At 37.6% G+C, this 17,176-nt stretch overlaps 1 protein-coding gene and 1 long non-coding RNA gene across 2 annotated transcripts in view; one reads left to right on the forward strand and one right to left on the reverse strand.

The window, feature by feature from the left end:
• USH2A (usherin) overlaps window positions 1-17,176 on the forward strand; it is a 793,063-nt gene that overhangs the window by 318,100 nt on the left and 457,787 nt on the right. The window contains exons 21-24 of the mRNA XM_054484303.2: window positions 4,251-4,381; window positions 12,307-12,433; window positions 14,625-14,726; window positions 16,555-16,734. Coding sequence (XP_054340278.1) covers window positions 4,251-4,381; window positions 12,307-12,433; window positions 14,625-14,726; window positions 16,555-16,734 — 540 coding nt within the window. The remainder of the gene's footprint in view (window positions 1-4,250; window positions 4,382-12,306; window positions 12,434-14,624; window positions 14,727-16,554; window positions 16,735-17,176) is intronic.
• The window catches only part of LOC134740320 (uncharacterized), an 89,191-nt gene that overhangs the window by 33,541 nt on the left and 38,474 nt on the right, over window positions 1-17,176 (reverse strand). The gene's annotated exons all lie outside the window — the stretch shown is intronic.

The raw sequence follows: 17,176 nt of genomic DNA on the forward strand, positions 1-17,176 counted from the left end.
TCCTGTCTAGGCTTCCATTTTACAATATTATCTTGATGTAACTTTATTCTTGCCCTTGTTTTTTTCTTTTCTTAAATGTGGACATTTCCATTAAAGGCTCTTGTTCTTTCTCTACAATCTGTCTCTTAGACATGGCTTTTGATAGGTGATTGCCAATTTATTTTCCTAGCACCGTCTTCTCTTCTAAGATTTAGTTTCTCATTTCCAAATGGCAGACAGAGTTTTCTGCATCATCAGTTCAGTATGCCTAAAACTAAAGATAATTCCTAACCCCAGATTTCCTTCCTTATCTGACATTTCTATTTCTGTTATTAATACCCCATTTTCCTCAATAATTGGTGAAAAGAATGGACCATTTTGCCCCACACCATCACCTCATATCATTATGTGCCTTTCCTGATATGTATAGAGTTTATCCTTTCAATTATTAATTCACTTACTTGTCTGTCCTTGTCTTATTCTCCCAAAGCACAGCACTCACCTCTTTTCTGTGTAGCTAAGTTATGTCTCGTCTCTACATTTCATCATCAATTTTGTTGCCTTAGTCTCAATTTTGAAAATTCTATTCCTGCTCTCCACTCAAATTTTAATTTCTTCCATTAATTGATGGGATAAGTTCCAAATGGGTGGCTCAATCATTTCAGTGCACTTGTTAGGGGAGATGAGAGAGAACAATACATCTACTAGCAGGAGTCCAAGTGTGTTTGACTACTGAAAAGCAATTTGTTGGGGCAAACAATTCTATTCTGTGGAGTGGAAGAGTTGCCAGGAAGGACTGCATCCTGAATCTGACAGCAAGAACACAACATTCAAGCAGGCCAGAGTAAGAGAAGAAGAGAGTGTGTAACAATGAGATATAAAAATCACTAAGACAAGTTTGTTGAAAATGGCCAAGAGCATAAAACATAGAAGACGGAGATGCAGAAGTCAAGAAGGCCAGGATAAATTTGATTTGCCTTCTTGGAAAGTCTAAAGCTTGTATCCTAAAGTTAACCTTTGCTGTGACTAAAGGAATGGTACTCTAAAAATAACTTAGAACACAGCATTCTTTTTCATCTTTGTCTTTTATACAAACTTCTCAAGCCAGATTGTACAGATGTGGTCTCACCTATTTCTCCAGATTTATCTAACTCCCTCCCTCACAACCAGCCTTCCTCAAACTTTCCATACCTCTGGGCCTTTGTACAATTCCTGCCAAATCCTTCATATTCTCTGAAAACAAGCTGAAGTATTATATTCTCTAAAACTGTCCTCAACTTCTTTTAATCAGGTATTTTGTATGTATCCCTATACCATTTATCACATCACATTACATTTTTTTAAATTGTCTTTTTTCTCAACTAGAACTCAATGTCAGTTACGGGCTTATTAGTTTTTCTTCTTTGCTGTGTAGCAGAGTACTATTCAACAAATTTTAGTGTTCCACAGATGTATGTTGAAAAAATGACAGTCCAGTGTTCACCAAATGATATCTGCTTTCCTGCCTTCAAATCCTAGCTAAAGTTTTTCTTTTAAGACATGGTTTCTGGAGTAGTTGCTGTCTATTGAACCTGAGTTAACCACCACCCACCTATGTAGGACTTTTGGTTACCAGCCCAGCCTGAAGGAAGATCTCCTTCCTTTAATTTTTTATTATCCTGGCTGACTGTATTTTTACTCAAATCAGTATTCATTCATTATTCACTATTTTGTTCTTGAGATGTTATTTGATTTTCATATATGGTCTTGAGCTCTTATTTGATTCTCACAGGATAATTTGTTAAAACTTATACATTTAATATTTTCAACTAAACTGGAAATTCTTTGAAAACAGAGGTCGTGTCTCTTACCAGTTTTAATACATTAAGCAAAAAGTCTTACATGGGGCAAGAGCTCCATAGTATGTGCTGAGTACGTGGGATACTGAGTAGAGTGGAGATGGGGCCGTGTAATGGTAGGACTGGAGATGGGGACATGCAATGGTAGGGGGGAGGGATCATTCACAGGACTGGAGATGGGGACATGTAATGGTAGGGGGAAGGCATCATTCACAGGACTGGAGATGGGGACATGTAATGGTAGGGGAAGGCATCATTCACAGGACTGGAGATGGGGACATGTAATGGTAGGGGGAGGCATCATTCACAGGACTGGAGATGGGAACATGTAATGGTAGGAGGAAGGCATCATTCACAGGACTGGAGATGGGGACATGTAATGGTAGGGGGAAGGCATCATTCACAGGACTAGAGATGGGGACATGTAATGGTAGGGGGAGGCATCATTCACAGGACTGGAGATGGGGACATGTAATGGTAGGGGGGAGGCATCATTCATAGGACTGGAGATGGGGACATGTAATGGTAGGAGGAAGGCATCATTCACAGGACTGGAGATGGGGACATGTAATGGTAGGAGGAAGGCATCATTCACAGGACTGGAGATGGGGACGTGTAATGGTAGGGGGGAGGGATCATTCATAGGACTGGAGATGGGGACGTGTAATGGTAGGGGGGAGGGATCATTCATAGGACTGGAGATGGGGACATGTAATGGTACCGGGGAGGCATCATTCACAGGGCTGGAGATGGGGACATGTAATGGTAGGAGGAAGGCATCATTCACAGGACTGGAGATGGGGACATGTAATGGTACTGGGGAGGCATCATTCACAGGACTGGAGATGGGGACATGTAATGGTAGGGGGAAGGCATCATTCACAGGACTGGAGATGGGGACATGTAATGGTAGGAGGAAGGCATCATTCACAGGACTGGAGATGGGGACATGTAATGGTAGGAGGAAGGCATCATTCACAGGACTGGAGATGGGGACATGTAATGGTAGGGGCGAGGGATCATTCATAGGACTGGAGATGGGGACATGTAATGGTACCGGGGAGGCATCATTCACAGGACTGGAGATGGGGACATGTAATGGTAGGAGGAAGGCATCATTCACAGGACTGGAGATGGGGACATGTAATGGTAGGGGGGAGGGATCATTCATAGGACTGGAGATGGGGACATGTAATGGTACCGGGGAGGCATCATTCACAGGACTGGAGATGGGGACATGTAATGGTAGGGGGGAGGGATCATTCACAGGACTGGAGATGGGGACATGTAATGGTAGGAGGAGGGCATCATTCACAGGACTGGAGATGGGGACATGTAATGGTAGGAGGAAGGCATCATTCACAGGACTGGAGATGGGGACATGTAATGGTAGGGGCGAGGGATCATTCATAGGACTGGAGATGGGGACATGTAATGGTACCGGGGAGGCATCATTCACAGGACTGGAGATGGGGACATGTAATGGTAGGAGGAAGGCATCATTCACAGGACTGGAGATGGGGACATGTAATGGTAGGGGGGGAGGGATCATTCATAGGACTGGAGATGGGGACATGTAACGGTACCGGGGAGGCATCATTCACAGGACTGGAGATGGGGACATGTAATGGTAGGAGGAAGGCATCATTCACAGGACTGGAGATGGGGACATGTAATGGTAGTGGGGAGGGATCATTCATAGGACTGGAGATGGGGACATGTGATGGTACCGGGGAGGCATCATTCACAGGGCTGGAGATGGGGACATGTAATGGTAGGGGGAAGGCATCATTCATGGGGCTGTTGCATATTGCCTCTGCTCCCTAAGCTGTGGAAATTTCTATGAGAAAAGAGCATTGTATATCCTATGCTATGCAGGGCTAGTATGTGCTCTAAAGGGTCAGTAAAGATCCCAAAATTCTGAAGGCTGCAAACCATTTGGTTATAGGATGGTGTTTCAGGAAATTACCTCTATAGGCCACTTCATGGCAGGTCTTTCCAATATTAACTTCTATTACTGAACCGATTCTTTAAACTTCATAAATATTTTAAGCAAGACCCTCTGTGTTTCTTTCACTCATGTCAAAAACCCATTTATTTTTATGACTCTCTGATAATGTTTTCACATTGATACCCTGAGTATCCAATTTTGGGTTGACAATATGTCTTTTTAGGCTGATGAGTTTTGCATAAATTTAAACTTCATTATATATTGATTAGCAGGAACACGGGCATAAGATTCCAAGCACTGAATGGCATTTAAAATGGGATATATTTAAAACCAAATGGCCTAGACCATGCGAGTATATTGCTGTGTATAATTTCCTGACTGTACTCACTACATCATAAATAATAATGAAAGTAAATGTACATTTATCAGAAAGAATCAACAAAACCCCAGCACTGATTTGCTGATCACACTTGTCTTACCAGGCATTAAGGCCAGCTTTCGAACAAAAGTGCCTGAAGGTTTGATTGTCTTTGCAGCATCACCTGGCAATCAGGAAGAGTATTTTGCACTTCAGTTGAAGAAGGGACGTCTTTATTTTCTTTTTGATCCTCAGGTAAATGAGAAATCATAAAATTTAATATTTTTAAGAATTTAGTAGGTGCCTGGTACTGAGGTAAATGCTTCTGTTTTCACACTGAATCTTCATTCAAACCTTGTAAGGTAAGTACTACTATTATCCCCATTTTGCCAATCAAGAAAATGAAACTTACAAAAGTAATGTGACTTACCCTCAGCTAAAATAGCAGAGCTAACTTTTAAACCATCATGGTCCGACTGAGAATCGATGTGCTTAACAACCAAAATGCCCCCTTATAATGAAGATTAAAACTTTTAAATAAATTTAAAGAGATCTATTTTTATTTTTCTTAATAGCAAAAAAATCATGTTCCCTTTTCTTCCTTCCCTGTCTTTCTTTTTCCATTGTTTCACCAGCAAATATTTAAGTGGCTGTCGGGTACTATTGTACTGGGCGTTGCAGACTACCATAGTTTTAAAGTTAAATATGACCACGCCCCTGTGAAACAATCTGCAAAGGATACAGTAAAATAACCAACTTAAAATGTTTATAAATTGTGTCAACATAAAGATTTAGGATGCTATGTATTATAGGAATGTAAAATAAAGAAATAAATTGTTATCTGATTTGTCAATTCTCTCTGGAAATGTGATATTTAACTGAGATACAAATCAATGAAGAAAAGTTGGTCAGGACAAGAGCATATGTCTGTATTTGAGGGTGTATATTTCAGGTGGGGCAGTACAGGGGAGATACTGATCTCCACCTGGGAAGGTGCTGAGCATAAAGTTTCCAGGCAAAGTGAGCAGCAAATATTAAGGAAATGGCAAATATGAAGTGCCTGAGGTGGACGAGAACATGGCACATTCAGTACACTGAGATGAATCTCTTATGGCTGGGAACAGAGACAAAGGGAAAGGTGGTAGATTGAAAAGCTGGGTAGAAACCAAGTCATTTAAGGCCTTGTAAGCAAATGTGAGGATCTGAATTTTTCCTAAGGGCAGTGGGAAAGCACTGAACGGTTGTCTTCACTTGAGTTGAACAAATATCAGTGAGCATTTGATATTAGGTATTGTATTAGGCATGTGAGTAGTTGAGAAATGAGTAAGACTAAGTAAAATATATTAGCTTTCCATTTTCTCAGTTCTTCAACTTAAAACTGATGATCTAAATCACACATTATGCTTACCAAATAAATGTTTTACATTTTATTGGTAAAGCAGACACAACGTTCACCCGCTGTATCCAGGTTGCGTCTAGGATCATGGACTGAGTGATCTGACTGAGGATCTCAGTCTCATGTACCCTGGAGATCCATTGACCTTAGAGAGAAACGGCAGGGCCTATTGTACCAAGTGTATCTGAGGACCCTGCCAGACTCAAAAAAGGCCAAGGTCCTCCTGCTTTATGAAGCTGGGAGAGCCACACAGTGGCCACTCGAAGGACCGGGGACAGAAAGGCTCCCTCCTCATGACTTGACAAGGGTCTGCTAACTCCCTGACCGGTGCACAGTAGGTCCTCAGACACAAAGATTTCTGAGTGTCCCCTAGTAACGCAGCTTCTTAAAGGATGCCAGCAGGTGGGCATTGAGTAAGCAAAAGGAAATAGCATCACACCTAAGCAGATCCTGCAGCCAGAGGGAAAGGAAGAAGCAGCAGCTATCACAGAAGGCAAGACAGATGGCAACTGAAAAAAATAAAATTAAATTTAAAAAAAATCAGCTGAAGTTGATTCAATTACATAATGGAAAATATTATTTTTTATTTGAAAACTTTAAGTAGATTAATTAGAGGAGAGACACTTTGAGCCTCAGATTAGTAGGTCAGAGGATTAAGTTGAAGAAATCTCTCAAAATACATAAAAATGTGACAAAAACAAGAAAGATAGGTACTACTACTGTCGCTAAGAAGTGAATCAGAAGGAGAACAAAAAGCACATGCTCAAGAAAAAGAGGGATAACATAAAATGATGAAACAAAAAATAGGAGAGAATATCTGATTTAAGAGGGAATTTAGTATAAATCCATTGAAAAGACTCATCAATTTCCTGTCAAGATTAAGGAAAGCTAATACTTCTATGAGACCTCTTTGTGCCAGGCATTATTCTAAGTGGTCTCTCTATACATCAATTTGTACACTTACATACACACATATGCCTATACACACACACACACACACCTACACACGCACATAAACTCATTTGAACTTTTCAACAACTCTGTGAGGTAGATACTCTTAATATTCCCATTTTACAGGTGAGGAATCTGGGTCGCAGGTAAGTTCATTTTCCCCAAGTCACAACACTAATAAGTGACCAAGCCAGGTTATAAACACAAGCAATGGAGCTCCAAAGATCATGATTTTCGCTACAATGCTATACTGCTTTTGAACATGAAAGAAAGATGGTTGTTGATATCCATAAATTCAGAAAAAAAATTCATCTCTACACCAGGTTGGAAAGAAATATTTCAGTAAGTAATCTAGCCAAAAGGAAAAATAACAGAGTCAGAAATATAAAAAGAAGAAGCATCAGTGAACAATAAATCTAGCAATATTAAGATATGCCTAAATATTTAATGATAGAGTGAATAGAACTCTGTTTTACAGTGCCAAATAAGAATCTTTGAAATAGAAGAGAAGTATAGCAAGGGCAAGAAAAAAACCGTGAATAATCATTTGTTGCTAAAATTAGTAAAAATTGAAGGAGAGGAAAGATGAGTGAATTAAAAGTTCTGAAGATACCAGCTTAGTGGCGGAGTGTGGGTGGAATAAGAGAATAGATTATACTGACGTTTTGTTTTCACAAAATAAATAGGGCAAATGTTTGATTTTAAATGTTATAGAAAAATAAGTTACTACTAATAAAAAGTGTTCTTCAGGACATCCAAATTAACAAAGTTAAAAAAGAGAGCAAATGCTAAGTTAAAAAATCAACAAAAATCAGAAAAAGAAAGGGGAGAGTACAGTAAAATAGAAGACTGTCAATGAGAAAGAAAAATCTGGCTCTGCTTTTTCCCCTTCAACCTGTTAGTATCTGGAGATATTTAAGAAGAAGCCAGATGGAAAAAAACTAATCACAGGACCACTTATTTATAGAGCTTTAAAGTATACAAAGTGAGTTCCTGTTAATGATCTCATTTCATTCTTGAAGTAGCCCCTTGAGGTTGATTTTGTTTTCATCCCTGCTTTAGATGAAGTGGCTTAACTAGGGTCATAGAGTGGTTTAGGGATAGAACTAGCACTGAATCCAATTATTTGAATAGCACTGAATTATTTCATTCAATGAAACTTTGCTAAGAATTTATTGGACTTCACAGCTATGCACTGGGAACACAGAAATGAAGAGAATGACACGCATTGGAATTCTGGCCATTGGTTGTTCATCACAGATTTTGAGTATTTGTAGCCACCCCTCTACCAAACATGGGACAGTCATTGGAGAATTAATCCAAAAATGATTTCCCCAAATCTGAAGCATGACTGCTGTCTCTTTTGACATGTGGTGTTGCTATTTCTAAAGGATGCGATACCTTAAGACTCTGTAGGATAGGAGGGTAAAGGGGTCAAACTGCTTAACTGAGAATGGCTGCCAGGAAACTCATCTGGCAGGTCTAGTTGTTTTCATCTTCTTTGCAGTGATCACCTGGACAGGCTGGTGCAAAGCATGGTAACAGAACTCAGGGAAATATTCACAGGGTATTGCCCATCATTTCCACCCCCTTACCCTTCTCATTCACACAATTGCTTGGAGTACTCGTCACTGCTATTAGTTTTCCCAGTTGCTCTGTCCCTAGCCTGTATAGCCAAACCCTAAGCTGTATACATAGTCTGCAGGTGCCAGCCAAGTATTAATAAAATTGTTAAAGCCACTGGGCATGGTGGCTCATGCCTGTAATCCTAGCACTTTGGGAGGCCGAGGCAGATGGATCATGAGGTCAGAGGTTCAAGACCAGCCTGGCTAATATGGTGAAACCCCGTTTCTACTAAAAATACAAAACTTAGCTGGGCGTGGTGGCAGGTGCCTGTAATCCCAGCTACTCGGGAGACTGAGGCAGAGAATTGCTTGAACCCGGGAGGCAGAGGTTACAGTGAGCTGAGACTGAGCCACTGCACTTCAGCCTGGGTGACAGAGCGAGACCCTGCTAAAAAAAAAAAAAAAAAAAATTGTTAAAGCCAAGTTGGGGGCTAAAGGGAATGAGGAGGGTTTAATGATGTCTAGTAAGTAAATTTTTATCTGAAATAATCTCTCTCCATAAGGTAAAAGCTGCTTGAGTTTTCAGGAAAGCGACAATTATTTTTTAAAATACAAGATATGGGTTGAGCAGGATGGCCTTAGGATCTAGCTGAGAAAATGTAATCAGATGCATTACACTAAGTGCTCAAGGGTCATGATGCTATCTATATATGAAACAAGGAGCTCATGCTAGCAAGAACTGTGTCCTTCCTTACTTCCAATGAATTTATACTCTAAAACAGGTACTAAACATATTTTCTAAATTTATAATGAAAGCCCCACTCATTTTTAGTCAAAGAAGTGTTAAAACTGAGGGATGGTGAAAATTTTGAATACTCTTCTCTTATTTGCTCTCTTTTTCCCAAGTAATATCAATGCAGCTTCTTGTATGAAGTTAGAGCTACTCTGGGTTTAAAAAAGTATAGAAGTTTATTTCATATGCCTTCTATTGGCATTACATTTATTTATATTTTAAATACTTTGGGTACCACTTTAAGCCAGTTTTTCTCCTTTAATCTTTAAATGAGGACGAGATTATCTAGTGGATACTTTTTATACTCATCACACAAGTAATTATGTACTTAGTGTGTCTTTCTTATCAGACCGTATGATCCAGTGAGGGCAAAGTCTATGAATCTTTTGCCCACAGATACTTCTTCAGGACTTAGAACAGTCTTTGGAACATAGTAGATGCTCAGTAAATAAATGACCATTGACATATTACCTGGCTGACTGACTCAATAACTGTTGGTAAGATACTACTCATAACTGAAGAAAATTATCCATTTTTCTGGGTTACAACATCTAGCTTTGTAATGATAACACAAATATTTAGTTTTTTTTTTTTATTTTGAAAAAATTAGAGAAAAAGTCTTGCAGTTTTGCTCAGGTTGGTCTCGAACTCCTGGCCTCAAGCAATCCTCCCACCTTGGCCTCTCAAAGTGCTAGGATTACAGACATGAGCCACCATGCCCAGCCTTGTTCAAATTTGTCTGTTTTTCAGATAATTTGATTTTTCAAGATGCTTATTTTTAAATTATTTTTACTGAATTCATTCAAAATAGCCAAATTTTGAATTATGAAGAGAATTTCAGGGAATTTTAAAGTAATTATCTAGCACATATTTATAAAATAACTTGAAGTCATCGTATACTTTGCTCTTTTTAAAATATCTTAATAAAATTGAGTATTAAATTCCTTACATAACAATTTAAGACAATATAGAGGCTATAGATATAAAAATGTATTTGGTTTGTCATCCAACTATCCAAAGCATTCTATTGAATAAATGTTTAGGGAAAGGGAGATCCTTCATAGTACATAAAATTGGAAATGTGTTTGTATACTACAAACTGGACACTTGCCATTGTTAAAACATACAATAAAGAAAAGTTAACTACAACTTTTAATTACAGTTTTTATTATCTCCAACAATTTTCTATAATTTTCCCATTCTTCACTTAATTAAATTCAATCTTTGATATACTTGATCAGATAATATTTTAGTGACCAGTAATGATCTATGTTTATCCCTTAAATATTCTATGTTCAGTGACATTAACAGGAAATTCACATCATATTCTGGGCTTACCTGGAAGGAAGCTGTGAAAATGAAAGCTTTAAAACAATTCCGAATAGCATCTATTGAATGTGTCTGATATGTTCCAAGTAGAAAGAACAACATGCATAATATGACACCAGAAGTCATCACAGAATTATTCTTTTAACATTGGTTGGAGGAAGTAATCTTAAAATAATCTTCAAAAAATGATATTCTAAATTGCTGTAAGTATATAAAGTGAGTTTGGCATGCCGAGGCTGTAGGTAATGTACTTGAATTTGTCTCCAGTAAATGTGATTTCTGATGTAGAGAACTATTAATACTTCAGATTGTTGCCAAACAAAATATGAAGAACCACTTACTCAGACACCTGATCTTTAGAATGCAGCGTCGTTTGTAACAATTTTAACGCTAAGTACACTTTGATGAGACAGCATTTAATAAAATGCTCATTAATTTCATCATTAGCAAGGGTATGCTAAGAAGTAAGCCAGTTTCTTATGTCACGCCCAATTAGCATCCCATGCTAGTAATCCCATTAGTATTGTTGAATTCACTAATGGAAAAACTAATGGGCATGCTACCAGGGCACATTAATTGGGCACGACACCAGTTCTGGTTTTAATTATTAAACTACGATAATGAAATGTGTGTTTGTAAAATATTAAAATGTTGAAATAGGGTTGAAGAAAATAAAAGGGTGTGTAGACAAAACAGATATAAGGAAAGTCAACCTACAAAAATACAAAGACTAGACCTTGCCAGATGGTCATGTTTCTAGCTGATGGAGTTGTCTGTAAAAGTTGGGATTATTGTCCATGTGAGAGACAACCCACTCATACGCATGGGAAATTAAAAGCTTTTTTTTTTTTACTTTGGTAACATGAAATTCTGTATGTCATACATGTTGTCAAGCTCTTTATGAGGCCTGACAGAAGCCAATTAAATGTGTAGGGTGGGCATGTTATATCACTGAAGCCATTTCAGAGAAAGATAAGCAGAAATCATACTAAAGATGGTACGATTAACATTGTATGTTTTTCAATATACATCTTCAGCACCACTACATCAAACAATTATCAATTTTCTCTTTTTGAAAAAAACAGCATAGCAAAATTATTAGAGTTTGGTGAAATTTTCTGGTAATTAAGTGTTTTGGTAATATTTTACCCAATCTTATTTTTTTAATTTTTAAAGATTTTATTAGAATGAGCTTTATTCTTGCTAAGTAAATCAACTTTATTAAGAAGAAAATTCATTCCCATTTAGAAGTTTTAGAGTAATTTTTATTTTTCTTCAATAGTAGTACTAGTAGCTGTTGGTGACAAAGTTGGGATATCTTTCACTTAGTCTTATTCACTTAACACAGAAAACGTTACTGTAGGTAACCAAGGCTACTATAACATACTGGAAAATTGTTTACTTTTCTCGAAAGTAGTGAGATGGCAGGTGTTTCTTCTATTTCTCTTTCTCAGTTTTTTTTTTTATTCTTACCTCCTATTTGCTAAATTCTGTTCTTAATATCTGCCATTTCCTATGTCTTATCACTTAGGAACATGTTTTTAACTATTATATGATTACCTTAGCCAGAACTATAATTATTGGATTTTAACTACAAAGCATTGTGTATTACATTTAACTCCACCCTTATGTTTAATGTATCACAACTGGCTAGTTTTTAAGGTGAATGTCATCCCCATTTGTTATTGATAATTTTGTGAAAATAAGAGTGACTTGTCTGACATCTCTCTATCTTCAGAACTCATTTTGTTTGAGAGTGGTATTTTATTAGTTTTAAATTCTTCTCTTCTTTTTCATATTTACGCAGTGAAACTTAAAGTCTAAAATTTTTGAATAGAAAATTCTTTACCCTTCTGATGAATAGCTATATTCATCAGAAAATGCAAGTGGCTTTGTAAGAAATTCTTACTGCAAAGATGAGACCTTTCCAGATCTGTACACTTTGGTACACAGGGAAGTATTAATACATCACAGGAAAGCCAGAATGATGCTAGACATCAGCTTTGATTTTGAGTTCTGTTTGAAATGCATGCGTGCTTGTATTAGGGTTTGAAACTTGTAAATTGGTTTACAACAAATATGTAAGCGTGTGTTTATGTGTAGATATGCATGTATAAACATTTATTTATTCATTCATTCCCTTAAGGGGTCACCAGTGGAAGTAACTACAACTAATGATCATGGTAAACAATATAGTGATGGAAAATGGCATGAAATAATTGCTATTAGGCATCAGGCTTTTGGCCAAATCACTCTGGATGGGATATATACAGGTAAGTACTTTTTGATATGTATAAATAGCCCTGTTGATATGTTGGTGTTGCCATACTTTTCTGTTGTTTATGTTCCTACATTCTTATTTCACCATCATTTCTACTCAATTCCATCTATATTGCTGTTGAATTTGCCTTTGGGATGCTCCTAAAAGGATGAAGTCTGGCAACCAGTTTTTCATCCATGAAGGTCTTCGGTAAAGAAAAAAATAACAATGAAGTCACCTATGTCTTTTACAGTTCTTTACAATTTGTGTGGACCTTTACTTATGTTCTCTCACGTTACTTTTGACTTCCAAAAAACACATACAGTAGAGGAAAGCAGTTTTTGTCTGCATTTGGAGATGAGGAAACCAGGCTGAGAAAAAAGTAAATATTTTTTCCTAACTTACACAGTTGAGAGGAAGCATTCTTGGGACACACATCCTGTTTTTTCACATTTAAGTTTAGTTTTTGCTCCAGCCTACCCTATCTGCCACATTTATGTAATTATAACATGATCACTGTACCTGTATAATGATGCAGGCTTTTATTAAATTATTCAGGAAATATATACTTTTAATCAGTACCTATTATGTTCCAGGTATTGTTCTAGGCACTCTGGATACAAGGAGCAAAGAGAATACTGTAAAACTTACATTTTGTGGGAGGAATGGACAGCAAAATACAGAATAAATAAATTTAAACAAATATCAAGTGGTGATAAATTCTGAGAATCAAAAAGCCAGATGAGAGGGAAAGTTGTGTGTGTGTGTGTGTGTGTGTGTGTCTGTTAAGAAAGCTCTCTCTGATGAGGTGACATTTGAGCAGAGACCTGAAGGGACAAAGGGGCAAACCATGTAAATATCCAGGAAGAGGATGCTTTGGGTTGAGAGGACAGCAAGTATCAGGGCCCTGAGGTGAGAGCACACTACATGTGGCGTGTCAAGGACCAAGAAGAAGGCCAGTGTGGGAAGGAGGGTGTGAAAGGGCTAATGACATGACATAAGGTCACAGAGGCCATTAGGGATCAGATTATATGGGACCTTGTGGGCTTTTACTCTGAAAGAAGGAAACTGTTGAAGGATTTTGAGGGAAGAATGACATTATATGACTGCTTTCTTTAAAAGGATCACACTAGCTGCTCTGTTGAGAATAAATTTTAAGGGGAATGAGGGTGAAGGCATAAAGATCAGTTAATAGGCTTCTGCGATAACTCTGTAATAATTCAGACAAGAAATCATGGAGACCTGAACCAGGTTGATAATTGAAGATATAATAAGAAGTATTCAGATTCTGGTTATATTGTGAATGTCAAATTAACAGGATTTGGTGATGAGATTGAGGCAGAATAGGGGTTGGTAAACTATCACCATGGGCTAAATCTAGTTCATGCCTGTTTTTATAAAGTCTTATTGGAGCACAACTACACCAATTCACTGATGTATTATCTATGGCTGCTTGAGTCTGAATAGTCTACAAAGACACTATCTGGCCTTTGACAGAGTTTACTGGCCCTTAATGTCGAGCAAGCCTGTCAGGTTTGGGTCTCAGGAAACTGGAAGAATGTAGCTGCCAAAACCAGGGAGTGCACGACTGTGGGAGAAGCAGGTTTGGGGAGAGACGTTCAAAGTTCAGTTGTGAGCATGTTAAGGCTGAGATTTCTGAGACACCCATGGGGAGATATCAGGCAGGCTGCTCAAGAAACAAGTCTGAGTTCTGAAGTCGGAACTTCCAGCAAAGGATGGTATTGAAAGCCAAGGGAACAGATGGGTTAATTGGAGTGGATTGAGCTCTGGAAAAACAAACACAAATAACTTTGCCTCTCCTCTCAAAGAAGGTGGGCATTAGGAATATGAACAGGGATTTCCATGGTTATGCCACACAGTCAGAGACCCAGCTTCCCCTGGCCTTTGGCCCTGGTAGTTCGTACTGGAACCTAGCCCACTATTCATCCCTCTGGAGTACTTAGGGGGTCCCTTGGGTAGAGAAAGGAAGAGGCCTGAGAGGCAGGCAGTCTGGATCATTCCAACATCATGATGCTGGGATGTTGAGGAAGAGCCAGTGAAGAAAAGTAATGAACAGGCAATGAGGAGAGAGGAGAACCAGGAGAGTGGTATCCCGAAAGCTGGTGAAGGATTTTATTATTTGCTGAGCTAGTAAAAATAAGAGTATCCTGGTGAAGGTGTATTTCTCATCTCCTCTTCTCTAGGTTCCTCTGCCATCCTGAATGGTAGTACTGTTATTGGAGATAACACAGGAGTCTTTCTGGGAGGGCTGCCGCGAAGTTATACCATCCTCAGGAAGGATCCTGGTGAGTTTAGTAAGGTATATTATACGTTGTCATCCAAACTTAGAATAGAACCTGTTTACATTATTTTAAAGTAAGGATAAGTATTATGTTCTACCTCATGCTATATTTTCTATATTAATGTGCCAAAAATTTCCTTTAGGTTTCTTTTTTTTAAAGGAACCATGTATTCCATGTGACTTGTATTTATATTGTTAGTACTTGGTTCTTCATATATAAAAGGAATTCATTAAAACTTTTGCTGAAATGAATTATAATAATTTCAGTCAAATTATGTTATTTTAGGACCTATGCATAGTTTTTTCTATGATTTTAAATTGAATGTGAAACAACACAGAAATGGAAAACTACGAGCTTGATTTATACTCCAAATGGGGTGAAGAACATTCCCTGAATACTATGTGATAGGCACTAAACCAATCCCTAGATATTCATAGATGAATAAAATGTGGTCTTTATCACAACAAAGGTCACAGGCGTATAAACAGACAATTCCAACCTAATGCCGTAAGTGCTATAATTGAGCTATAGACAAAGTGATTCTCATATTTTTAGAACAAGAGCACAAGAACATATTCTAAAATGAAACTAATTAAAACGAATATGAATGGAATTAACCTTAGGTAGGAAAAAAAAATCACCCTTCAAACGCAATGCTAATAAATCTAGGATTGTTTCCCAAGTCCTCATTAAGAATCACAGGGTGCCTCCCAAGTCTCTCCCAAGTAGTTAAAATACAACTACATAAATATTACAAATAAGCTAGAACCCAGATAAATATAATTTGTTCATGGGTTGCCGTCTCCAGGGAATCATGATGAAGATCAAAAGGAATAGAAAGTGTTCATCAAATTTAGGAGAAGGATATAATTGAATCCTCAAGGCTGATTATAGTCACCTCCTCAGAAATGTCTCTAGATTAGAGAGGGTTTTCATTCAAGTACTTGAGACTGATGAAGAAGTCCCTCTAAAACACACACACACACACGCACACACACACAGCCTTTGTTTTTTGCCCTTCTGGGAAATAGTATCTTCAGGTACTAGGAGAGAATACCCTGATACTAAGTACCCTTCCTGTAGAGGACACATCTCCATTATGAACAAACAATTTTACTTTGTCTATGTAAATTGGCCTTATAAAACTCTCATAAACTCAAAGCTGAAAACTAAGCTTAGCCCCCATAGGAAAGGAGGTGGCTGTGTGAAATTTGACCTCAGTGCGCCTTCTCCTCCCCTTGATTTTTTTTCTTGCTTTTTCTCTAATTCTCTCATTTGCACATTTTCTCTCTCAACCTTCTGTTACCACCCTATTCACTGTATTTATAAACCCCATATCTACCTGGTCTGGAGAGTTCCACATTCAAGATCAACACTATATACATTTCCAAAAAATGAAACCAAATTATTGGTTTACTTCAGTAACAGACTGGTTCATAGATGAGGAATCTAAACTATAAACTATATATTAAATAGAAACACTCCCTTCCAATCTAACTTTTAAAGTTATAGTACTTTATTTTTGAGGCTAGTGGCAGATGAATTTTCTGTGTTAGTTGAAAAGGCAATATTCTTGCTAATGCAAAACCAAGGTTTCTGCATAAACATCTGTTTCTGCAGATATGATGGGTTTGAACCAGCGCTAAACATTATAATTGCTATCATTTACTATAGCTGATGGTGTGGTGTTTACATGAATCATTAAGAGGCTTGCAGTAAATAGGTAGTGAGAGCTAGTGCCTATTTCTTTGACTTTAATGGCACATAAAATAAATTGCTTGAAAATAATCTTTCAAAATATATATTTATTGATATCTATAAACTCCTGCAGAGATAATCCAAAAAGGTTTTGTGGGCTGTCTCAAGGATGTACATTTTATGAAGAATTACAATCCATCGGCTATTTGGGAACCTCTGGATTGGCAGAGTTCTGAAGAACAAATCAACGTATATAACAGCTGGGAGGGATGCCCCGCTTCATTAAATGAGGGAGCTCAGTTCCTAGGAGCAGGTAATGCTCTAAAAAAGACATGAGTGTTCACTTAAAATCTATGTTCTATCCTTTGTATAATTTAATCTCTCCTGTTTGATTAACTTGACCTCATATGAACCTAGTATCACGGAAATACTTACTTATTCCAATGGTGCACACAAATATATTCTTGACATCTGAATATGCAATATAAATTATAAGACTCATAAGTACACATCCATGTATAATATCTCTGGTAGCCCATGCAGTTCTTGATTTACATATGTTAACATCACCAATGTCCATTTGCAAGTCAGTTGTTTGGAAACTAGAATACAGTTAGAGATGTGTACTTAGAATGCACTCAGAAAGAAGTTTCAAAGAGTTTTGTTTACTAGGTTAATCCACAAATACCTATTTATCTCATTATAGAGAAGAACAATGTTCTTATTAATTTTCGGCTAGGTAATGGGTTAAGTAG

Source organism: Pongo pygmaeus, chromosome 1, assembly GCF_028885625.2.
Source record: "Pongo pygmaeus isolate AG05252 chromosome 1, NHGRI_mPonPyg2-v2.0_pri, whole genome shotgun sequence".
Classification (NCBI taxonomy): Eukaryota; Metazoa; Chordata; class Mammalia; order Primates; family Hominidae; genus Pongo; species Pongo pygmaeus.